Source organism: Pteronotus mesoamericanus, unplaced genomic scaffold, assembly GCF_021234165.1.
Source record: "Pteronotus mesoamericanus isolate MK-2021 breed Mesoamerican mustached bat unplaced genomic scaffold, CSHL_Meso_final contig_263, whole genome shotgun sequence".
Lineage (NCBI taxonomy): Eukaryota > Metazoa > Chordata > Mammalia > Chiroptera > Mormoopidae > Pteronotus > Pteronotus mesoamericanus.
In genome coordinates, this window is record NW_026555112.1 from 14265181 (window position 1) to 14275655 (window position 10475).

General features: G+C 57.4%; 1 protein-coding gene across 1 annotated transcript; it reads right to left on the bottom strand.

Annotated features, from left to right (window-relative positions):
* Nucleotides 1-1150: 1150 nt before the first annotated feature.
* On the bottom strand, nucleotides 1151-10418 carry LOC129071438 (prolyl 3-hydroxylase 3-like). The gene is given in 20 exon segments (XM_054574751.1): nucleotides 1151-1303; nucleotides 1456-1514; nucleotides 1517-1595; nucleotides 2399-2464; nucleotides 2466-2475; nucleotides 2550-2667; nucleotides 2907-3057; nucleotides 3312-3413; nucleotides 6188-6207; nucleotides 6210-6311; nucleotides 6434-6501; nucleotides 6635-6687; nucleotides 6922-6942; nucleotides 6944-7012; nucleotides 7446-7582; nucleotides 8064-8195; nucleotides 8286-8484; nucleotides 8841-8993; nucleotides 9932-10027; nucleotides 10029-10418. Coding segments are annotated over 20 exon segments (2178 nt in total).
* Nucleotides 10419-10475: the final 57 nt, after the last annotated feature.

Genomic DNA, 10475 nt, shown 5'->3' on the forward strand with positions numbered 1-10475 from the left:
AGGGGAGGTTTGGGAGGGCGCAAAGGAGCAGTCACCACCACAGCTCCAGCAGTCCCCCCCCAGGCGTTGGCCCCCCACCGGTGGTGCTGATCTTGGCAGTCAGGGCCTGCCTAGCAACCAGGCCAAGAGTCGGAATGTGAGGGTGAGAGATGGCCCATTGTCCATGCCCAAAACTGTCTTCCTTACCCCAGGGTGGTGGGGGAAGAGGGTTCTAGAGACTACGGGGAGGGCCCAGACGGGAGGAGAGATTAGAGGGGACTGATCTGGATAATCCTTCTTCCCGACAAACCCCAACCAGCTGCCCCAGGACCTGATCCTGGGTCCGGGGTGGCGGGGGGAGGACGGGGGGTTCAAGAAGAGGGATGGACAGGCCTGCCCCTGCTCTGGGTGTAGAACGAATTGCTAGTGGAGGGCAATCCCATCCCCTGTCCCCATCTGGGTTTGGCCCACTCCTTGCCCCCGCGACTCACGAGGTCCTCCTCTGGGGCTATGAAAGCAGAAGCCTTAAGGACCAGGCTGCCCTAAGTCTTGGCCAAGCTCAGAGGGAAAACAGGGCTTAGAGTTGGAGGCCCAAGGAGCAGCTGTCAGGGTTTGGGTGTATTTGCATGAGGGGAGCAGGTGGCTGAGATTTCCCTGACAAATCACAGGCTCGAGTGGCCCCGCCTCCCGGAGGCCCAGAGACACATTTCTCCTCCCAGGCCAGCCGTAGCCACGCCCACCTCGGGCCACCAAAGAAACTGATGCACTTGATGAGTCTGGGCTGAGGGAATCTTCAAGTTCTTTATTGACAGGCTGGGGGAGGGCAATGGGGTTATTCCCCCCTCTCATCCTCCTTATTTGAAGCAGTCAGGCCCTACTCCCTGCCACTCCTTTCCAGGGAGGCATTGCGTCCTCTGTTTGTCCAGGGCTGGAGGTCCATCACCCTGGGGCCAGCCCTGGCTCCTCAGACCCGGTGAGCTCAAGGCTGGTCTGTGCAGCGTCCTCTGAGTCCCGGGCTGGAGCGATGCTTGTGACCCCGAAGATGGTGGGAGTACAGGGACAGAGAGCTCACTGTTCTGCTCCTGTCACATGGGGTCTTCTTGTAGGTCCTGGCATCAAGGCAGCCCTCACGAGTCAGGTGGTCACATCTCCAAGGAGCTGGCTCAGCCTCTCACAGCTCCTCTCGGACACGAGGCAGCTTCCCAGCTTTGTCCTGGACCCGCTGAAGCCTGCGGCTGGGGGGTTCTGGGGAAGGGTCTTTGCTGGGCATTTCTTCCTCCTCCTCCTCTGGCTCCTGCAGCAGCTCTTTAGCTTCTGTCCACTCCTGGGAGGTGGGAGAAGAGTGGCCCAATTCCCTGCCTCCCACCCTGCCCCGAGGACCCTCCCTGGGTCACCTCAGCCCCTGCCCCTCTCCAGTCAGCCTGCCCACCTTCACACACCACAGGAGGCACCCTTCCTATTCCTGCCCCTCCTCACCTGCTCCCTGTGCTCAGGTGCCCAGGTGTGCCAAAGTGCCAGGGCACAGCGCCGGCCCGAGTCACGGCCCACACTCCGTGGGGATTCTCCCCTCCGGAGCTGAAGGCCACGAGGCGTCCACAGCGAGGGCGAACCTGAGCCTGGGGGATGAGGGCAGGTTCAACTCAGAGATAGGCCTTCAGAGAACTCAGCCCTGACTCCCAGGTCAAGATAGGGCAGGGGGCACCGGAAGGTCAGCTCTCTTGCCCATCGCTTCTCACACCTTAATCCAGGGACTCTCTTGGGACAAATGGGAAACTGGACTCAGTCTGGGGAGCACAAACGCCAGACTGAGGCTAAAGGAGTTGGAGCCAAAGGGAGAAAGGGCTTCCATTAAGGGTCTCCTGCTGACTCCTTCCCCTGGTGCCCTGACTTTTCTCGTCCACTCCTTTGACCTGGATGTGAAGTAATCTGTGGAAATGAGCACAGGACCAGACTCTGCATATTGGGGATAAGGATCTTGGGGACAGTCTTCCTCCCCAAGGAAGGCTTGGATTATAGGTAGCTGGTGGTGGCAAGCAGAGAAGGAGGTAGTTGGGTACGACAGAGCAACAGACAATGAGAAATCATTGTCCCTCTCCTGCTTCTCCCTATTTCTAGCCCCTAGCTTCTACCTGGAATAGGGACTTGGGGTCGTGTGTTCACCCACCCTCCTTTAGGAGGCGAGGCAAACACTGAAGGCAGGGACTGGAGGGGCCACTTTGGAATATCCTGAGGGTGGAGGGGGTGGTGCATAACCAACTCCTGCTAGGAGAGCACCTGAACACAGACAAGTGGTGAAGAAGCCAGGAAAGGAAAGGGTTAGAGTGGCCCCAGCCATTTCCCTGCATTTGCCTCTGGGAACCTTCTGTTTTGAATCCTGAGCCCACAGCTGGACTCCCTGTCTCCACCCTACCCCATTTACCCGGACAGTGAGGGCATTGGGCTCTGTGAAGAACAGGTCCCCGCCCTGGAAGTCATCGTTGAGGTGAGAGGACTCCGCTGGAGGAAGAAGACAGGAGGCAGTGAGACCCCAGCCCGGGCCCCCTGCCGGACCCCTGGAGGAGCGGCCCTACCTGTAGTCTCGATAAGTGTAGGCCGGGGGCTCCCGCCAGCACTCTCCCGTGTCAGGGTCCAGGACGCAGTTGTCAGCATGCACGGGGTGACTCAGGTCCATGCGCTGCTCCTGCTCCCCTAGGAGGCAGCGGGGGCCTGGCGAATGCCCCTTGGGCCCCGTGCCCATCCACCACTGCCCACACCCACCCTGAGGCTTGGGGGTCACAGCTGAGCAGAGAGGCCAGGCCCCCCACTGGGCAGGGGAATCGGTCTTTTTCGGAGTGAAGATGAACCCACACCATGTGAGGGTGCTGAGAGTATGTGGTTCCTCACAGGGCCCCGAGGCTGGGGAGGAACAGCGGGGTCCTGGCAGTTACCTTCGATGGCAGTGCGGCACACCAGGTGCGTGAAGGAGAGATGCAGGGGCCGCTCCGGGGAGAAGTAGGCCTGAGTTAAGGTCCGTACACGCTCACTCACCTCCAGAAGCAGCTTAGCACCCTGAGTGCCCACGGCCCCAGCACGGGCCAGCTGCAGGCAGTGGAAGGGCGAGAAAGGCAATGGAAGGGTTGCTTTGGAGTCTCTCTGCAGCCAGCTCTGTCCATCAGCCTCAGCTGCTCCTTCCACAGGGCTCCATAACAACCTCTCCTCAACCCTGGGCAGGACTCAAGGACCCTCAGTCCCAGGAGAGCCCCTCCATGGGGGAAGCCCAGGCCCTGGTGCCCAGCCTCCTGTAGACCCTCTTCTCTAGTTCTGGGCATCAGACCAGAGCACAGACCTCTCACCTGTGCAGCCTTGAGCACCGTGAGCCCCTCGAAGCGTTCGTGGGGGCTGTGAGGGGAGCGGCGGCCCCGATAGCCAGACCTGGCTCCTGCCTCAGCTGCATCCTACATGGGGAGAGAGTTTACTTTGGAGTCACTGTCCTTCAGCCCCAGACTTTTGACCACATCACTGCCCACAGGCTACAACCCTCCCACTCCCTGGAAGAGGCTAGAAGCTCCCAGAGTTCTCTGGTGGCTCCTTTTCCTGAGCTGCTGCCCTTCCCCAGAGAATGACTACCTTCAGGTCTGAATTATTACTCTCTAGTAAAGACCTGGGATCCCTGGCTGAGGGGCCTGTGCACGGATCTCTGGAGAGCATCCTATGGTGGAAAAAGGGCTTCTGCGAGGGTAAGGGCAGCTGGGAAAGGGGTGCAGCAAGGGCTTGGCCCAATGAGCCAAGAACTGAGGAGTCCCTCTGGAAACATGACTCTAGCGGGAGGCTCAACAGTCAAACCAGGTCAACTAAGGCATCTCTCTCTGACCTCTTCCCACTTTACGCGCTTGGAGGACTGGAGAACCCATGATGTGAAGTCTCAATTACCCCATAGCTACACAAAACTGTCATCACCTGGGGGGTTTCCTGGTATCTGGGTGTCCTTTCCTGATACCTATTCTTGTCTGCTGTTTGAAACTCAGTTAAATTACCACTACCTAGTTATCCCATTATATAAACCTTGTCCCTGAGAGACCACCTTGTCACGCAAGCCATCTAATCTTTTGTTCCTGTAGTCAATCATTCATCCATCTAACTTGTACTGAGCGTCTACTAAGTGCCAGGCACTGTTCTAGGCACTGGGGACACAGCTGTGAACATGAAGAGGTCCCTGCTCTTATAGGGTTTATATTTTCAGATAACAAACAAACCAACCAGATCCATTCAGATAGGTGTTATGATGAAAAAAACTGGGCTACAACCTTGAGAGTACCCAGGCTGGGGTTGGGGGACAGCAAATGAGGGGACATGTGAATTGAAACCAAGTGATACAAAGAAGCCACTGCAATACTCGAGAGCAGGAGAAATAGCGAGTGCAAAGGTCCTGAGGCCAGAATGAGTTTAGTGTGATGAAGGAACAGAAAGGTCTGGTACTTGGGAGTTATCCTTGATGCCATTCTTTCATTCCACGTAGATTTAGTCCTTACTTTTTCTATCTTTGATTTTCTAAATATTTCTCATCTGTCCCCCTCTCTTCACTCCCATGAAATGAGGACCTAACCCAAAGCAGAGACACCCCTGCGTCAGGCCAGGGTCTCCCCGTTACATTCTCCTCGCGTTGTATTTCTCCACGCTGCCACTAGAGGGTCTACCAGTTCTACAGGATGGTGGTGGCTCCTTAAATGCTTCTATAAGCTGTCCTACCATCCTTGGTGGGGTACAGAAGGCCCTTCACCATCTCCCCTGTGCTTCCAGCTCTGGGCCTCTCCTCGGTAACACCTATGAATAACATAACAGCCTGATGATAGCGATAGCTAAATACTGAACACTTTCTTTATTCTTCTAAGATCTTTACCATGTACTAACTCATTAAATCCTCAATGTATTTAGCCCCACTTTATAGAGGGGGGAACTAGGCTCAGAGATGCTAGATTACATTGCCCAACATCACCCAGATGGTCATTGTGGGGTCTGCCTTATGCTCTTAACCCCTGTGCTCCACTGCAGCTGCCAGAATACCTTGGCTTTCTCCCTCCTAGCCTGACTCTCCTCTCTTTCTCTGCCTCACTAACTCATTGTTAAGACTGAGCTCAAAGGCCACCCAACACCCCAAGCCTTTTATGACCTTGCATTTCAATGCTTTTTTTTTTTTTAAAGATCTTATTTCTTCTTAGAGGGGTGGGGAGGGAGGGAGAGAAACATCGATGTGTGAGAGAAACATCCATTGGTTGCCTCTTGCATGCTCCCAGCCAGGGGCCTGGCTCCGAAACCCAGGCCTGTGCCCTGACTTGGAATCAAACCAGCTGAACTTTCAGTTCGCAGGCTGGCGCTCAATCTACTGAGCCACACCGGCCAGGGTGCATTTCGGTGCTTCTATCTGAAGGAGTACACACTTCTTCTATCAAAATTATCACCCGCCCTAATTATGTGTCTCCACACCCAATTCCTCTTCTCTCCAGTGACTCCTGGGTGCAGGGTCAGTGTTCGACTACCTCTCCCTAGAACCTAGAAGTTTTGAGCACACAGCAGGTGCCTCCGAGAGTGTGTGTTGAAGAAACACTAGCCTAGAATGAGTACTGATGCTTCATAAAACGGCAGGCTCAACCTGATGAATATGAATCATTCAACCCAAACTAAGAGGAATTCAATGGACGGGGGAAAAAAGCCTGTGTCCACTGAGCCACCAGCCAAGCCAGTAACGAAACTCCAAGGAATCCTCACCTGCATACTTACACTTTTTTTATGCCTTTATGTTTTTTGCTTTTGTTTATTGATTTTTTGAGAGAAAGAGACCCGCACGCGCGTGCTCACACACACACACACACACACACACATCAATTTGTTGTTCCACTTACTGCTGCATCCATTGGTTGATTCCTTTACTTGTGTGCGTGCTGATCAGGGATCAAACCTGCAACCTTGGCGTATCAGGATGACACTCTAACTAAGTGAGCTACCTGGCCAGGGCCCGTTTTTTGTTTTGCTTTTGTTCTTCCTAGCAACTTCTGGCAAATTCCTTTGTAAGAATGTTCACCCCATGCCCTCGAGGTTGAGATGAAAAGGAACTTGTCCACAGCAAGAGGCAGTGGCAAGCCCAGTCCCCACTGGAGAGCCAGACACGGCAGAACAGGGGGCAGGCAGCCGTGCCTGGGGTCCCAATGTGCCACCTACTCATAGGTCTTCTTACCTTGGCCAGCTGCAGCAGCACCCACACTCGGTTGTGGTGAGCAGACCGTCCAGCACCGCTCGCTCTGACCCATTGAGCTGTCTTGCATCCTGGGTCAGGGTTACTCCCTCCAGGAGGAGGACATCTGCGGGAGAAAGCACAGGGCAGAGGGGACTGAGGGTCTCCTGAAGGCAGGCCCAGCAGTAGCCCCAGCTGGCAGCCCACAGACCTTCCAGGCTCCTGCCTCCTGTTCCCCCAGGAACTTACCCTTCCAATTAGTTAAAGGCTTTGGCTGTGGAGGCTCGTGGTCCCAAGTCCGATGCTCTTGATCCTCTCTCAGGGGTGAGAGATGTGCTCAGTGGATGCACAGACCTGTTCAGACCAGTCTTCCCCAGACCCAGCCTCCCAGGACCCCTTCTGTCACCTTCCAGCTCAGGGCAGGCCCCTCCCACCACTGGCATCTCCTACCTGAGCTTTTCTCTAAGTGTCTCAGGGATGAAAGCGGCTGGAGTCCAGAGATCCTGGGAGAGTCAAGAAAAACTCCATCACCCATGAAGCCCAGCCCCGATCCCCAATATTAGACCCTGAACTACCATATTAAGGTTCTCCTGCTTCTAGTGGTCAAAGTGGAGGTGGGAAAAGCCCTCGTCCCTGGGCCAAACTCTAATACAACATCTTACGTAGCACTAGTTGCCAGGTGCTATTCTAAGAGCTTTACACAGGGAAGTGGGATGGAGAGAAGTGGAGTTACTCACGGGATCCTTGAAGCTGGTCCCCCAGGTGCTCCATGGCATAGTAGAGCTGTCTCTTCTCCCCCAGGGATCGAAGGACAAAGCGCTGGATGTCCTGAAGCGGGATGCACAGCGGGGAGCGGAGGGTGTGACAAGGAGAAGTGGGGCAGGGAAGTTAATGTCGGAGGAGAGCAGGGCAGCCCCAGGTTCTACGGGACAGCCTGCTTGCTCCATGGACACGCCACTGTGCCTCCCCGTTCCACTTCCCTGCCTCAGCAGCTTCAGGACATCTGGGCTCAAACTGGGGAGAAGTCTGTGTACAGGGTGGGGGCAGGCAGGGGTGAGGTTAAGGGAAGAGAGATGGGCTGGCACAAGTGGACCTGGAGTCTGAAGCGGGGGCGGGGCATGGAGACAAGTCAGTGCTGACTTGACGTTGCCTCTGGGGACTAGAATACTTGAGCCAGAATGGGGGCATGGAGTTGAGGTTACTGCTCAGGTGTATGTGTCTGATTTAGGGCTACCTCATGCTACAGGTCGGGGAGGGGTACCTCTCTTGGCCCGAGGCCAGGTCTCGGTTCTCCCAGCTGGGCCTGGTACTGTTTCAGAGCTTCCTTGGCAGCCTCATCCTCCGGATAGAAGAGCAGGACACTCAGGACATTTTCCACAGCCTGGGACAGATTCCCCACTGGGGACAGAGCAACAGCGTCGGGTGGGGCACACAGAATGAGAATGGCCATGACCCCTGGGCAGAGGCAGCAATGACAGGTGCCAGAGGCAGAGCCCGAAAAGGTGATCTCCCAAAGCCAACAAACTCCAAACCCCCAGACATGCTCGTCCGCTGCTTCTTTTCAAAGCTCACTCAAACATACCTGAGCTGAATGGGCAGAATTCAAGGGGAGGAAGAGAGAAAAGAAAAAAGTAAGGTGAGAAGCAGCAAGGGCAGAAGGAGCCCTGTGACCCATCTCCTGAGCCTTCCACAGTGGTGCCAAAGGAAAGCCACTTAGAGTCCTCCAGGAGCGATGGTCCCCGTGGAGACCTGACCAACTACAGATCCAGAGACAGATGGGAGGGACGGAGAGACAAGGCTCAGGATGCCATCCAAGTCAAACCTCCCCTTTCCCTGTTTCCAATCCATCACCCCCAGGGCTCACCCTTCCCCAACTGACCCTGAGCATGGGCTTCATGCAGCCGCCTCAGCTGGCTGGGAAGGAAGTCGGGGACAGGGAAGCTGCGACCAGGTCGTGTGGCTGTATCCCCTACGCAGCGTTGCCGGCACTGCAGGACCCGAATCCAGTGTCCTGTGGAGGACACATAGGACCCGAAGGCCCTTCAGCTTGTCGTGCTCCTCCTCCCAGCACTGTGGCCCCACCGCACTCCCAGCTCCTTACCAGCAATAGCCTCGTAGAGGCCCGCCTGGCTCCCCATTCCCTCCTCCTCTTCACCCCTTTGATGCTCCTCAGGCCCCTCGCAGCCAGCCCGGCAGCTCTCCACCTGGGCCAGGCTCTCCTGCAGGGCCTCCTCGAGCCTGGGCAGTGCCAACTCTGCCTCCTGGCGTCCCAACAGCTCCAGGCCCGAGTCATAGGCCACCTGTTGTAGAGGGGAATGCTCAGTCACCTGAGATCCTGGGGGCACCGCTGCCCAACAAGATTAGGAAGCAGAAAGAAGGGGAGGAGTGTTGGCCTCATTTGGGGCATGGACTCCAGGTCCCACTTCACCTTGGGGAAGACAGGGGTGGGCCTCAGGATGGGAATGTCAGAGGACGGGACTTTAGGGGTCCTCAGGAAGAAACTAAGTCCCAGGGAGGGGCTCCCCACCCGGGGTCCCTGAGAACGGTACCCAGATCTCCTGAAGCCCAAGACACACAGGGCCACAGTCTGGGAAGGCCTGTGCATCCTCTCAGTCAAGCGTTGGGGGAGGGACAGGGGTCTCGCTGAGGGTCTCACCCAGTGTGGAGGCGTCTCCAGGTCCCGGAAGCTCTGCCGCCTAACCCCAGACATACGTCTGTACTTAGCCATGTCCTCCCGCATCTGCAGGTGCGTGGGGTTTGCGACAAAGAAGGTGTGAGCTGCGGCTGCTGCCAGGTCCAACTTCTTCAGCTGAGAAGCAGGAAGAAAGAGGAAGTCAGTGCCCTGAGGGGTGGGTTCAGATCTCTGCCTCTCACCAGCCTGTCCACCCCAGACACACACCTGGGACTGCCCCAGAGCCTTCTGGAAGATGAGCCAGTCAGGACTGCCCACCTCCCAAACTCCATACTGGACAACAGTATGTTGGCACTCTCAGGAGCCTGGCAGCTAAGGAAAGCGGGTCTAAAGACTTTGGAGTCAGTGGGACGTGGTCAGAGGGGCCTCAGTCTGGGAGACAGGAGGAAGTGATGGCCAAGTAAGGTGGTAAGTAGGGGAGACCTGAGTGACCAGCAAAACCCGTAGGTCTCTAGGACCCTGAGGTGAGGTATGTGACCAGCCCCCCTTCCCCAGCCACGTAGACAGTAGACAACGGCTACAGTGTCAGTAGCTGCGCAGGGTCCACTGTCCCCATCACCGCACGCTCAGATATTCTTCCTCACGGGCCCGCAGCCTGACGCCCCTCCTCTTATCTTCCCAAAGCTCCCTCCTGCCCCACGGAAAGTCTCACACTCACCCTCCTCCCCACACTTCCCGTCCGGCAGCGGTTCCGCCCCTACCCCCTCAGCTTCATCCCTAGGAAGAAGCAGAGCTCATCTCCAAGGCAGTCTCAGAAAGACCGACTAAGATTTCAGGCCCCTTCCCTCCACCTTCAATCTACTTTCACTCCGCTTCAAGACCCCCGTCCCATTCCAACTTTGCTCGCACTCTCCCTTAGGTCGTCCCTCTGAAACTTCAGTGAGTACTGGATGTGACTTTGGAAGGCCCTACTCAAAAGGAGAGGTCCGTTGACCGCCCCCTAAAGCCCCACCCGAGCCCAGACGCTGGCATTCCGCCCTCTCCTGGTGAGCAAAAGTAGGGCAACGATAGGAGTCGGAGCAGAATCCCGCAATTCGCCCTGGCGGCTGGCGCACCTGGTAGTAGGCCCTCTGCAGGTAGTTGTAGGGCTCCCGGCGGCGAAAGGCGTCCCGCAAAGAGCTCCCCACGCGGAGCCGCGTCGCGCCCCCCGGGACCCAGCCTGAGCGCCATGCACTGGCTCAGGCACTCCGCGCGGCGCAGCGCGGCGCGGAGCAGCAACCGCTCCCAGGCTCCGGGTGCTGTTCCGGGCCGGGAGTCAGCCCCCGCTGCGTCGGGGAGGGCAGCCCCCAGTTCGGCCGCACAGCGCTCTCCGCAGTCCCGCCGCGCGCGGCCCAGCTCCGCATAGCTACGCAGCGCCTCCCGCAGCAGCGCCACCGCCGGTGCCCAGGCCCCCGCCGAGTAGGCACGCAGCCCGTCGGCGTAGAGCAAGTCAGGGGCTTGGGGGGGCGCCCCGGGGGACAGCGTGGCCAGGCCCGGGGGCTCGGGGGACCCCGGAGGAGGCAGCAGGAGCAGGAGCAGCAGCAAGCGAAGGAGCCGGAGCATGGTGCCGGAGCCTCCGGCGGCTGCCGAAGGGAAATGCGGGATCGGAGAGGGAGAGAG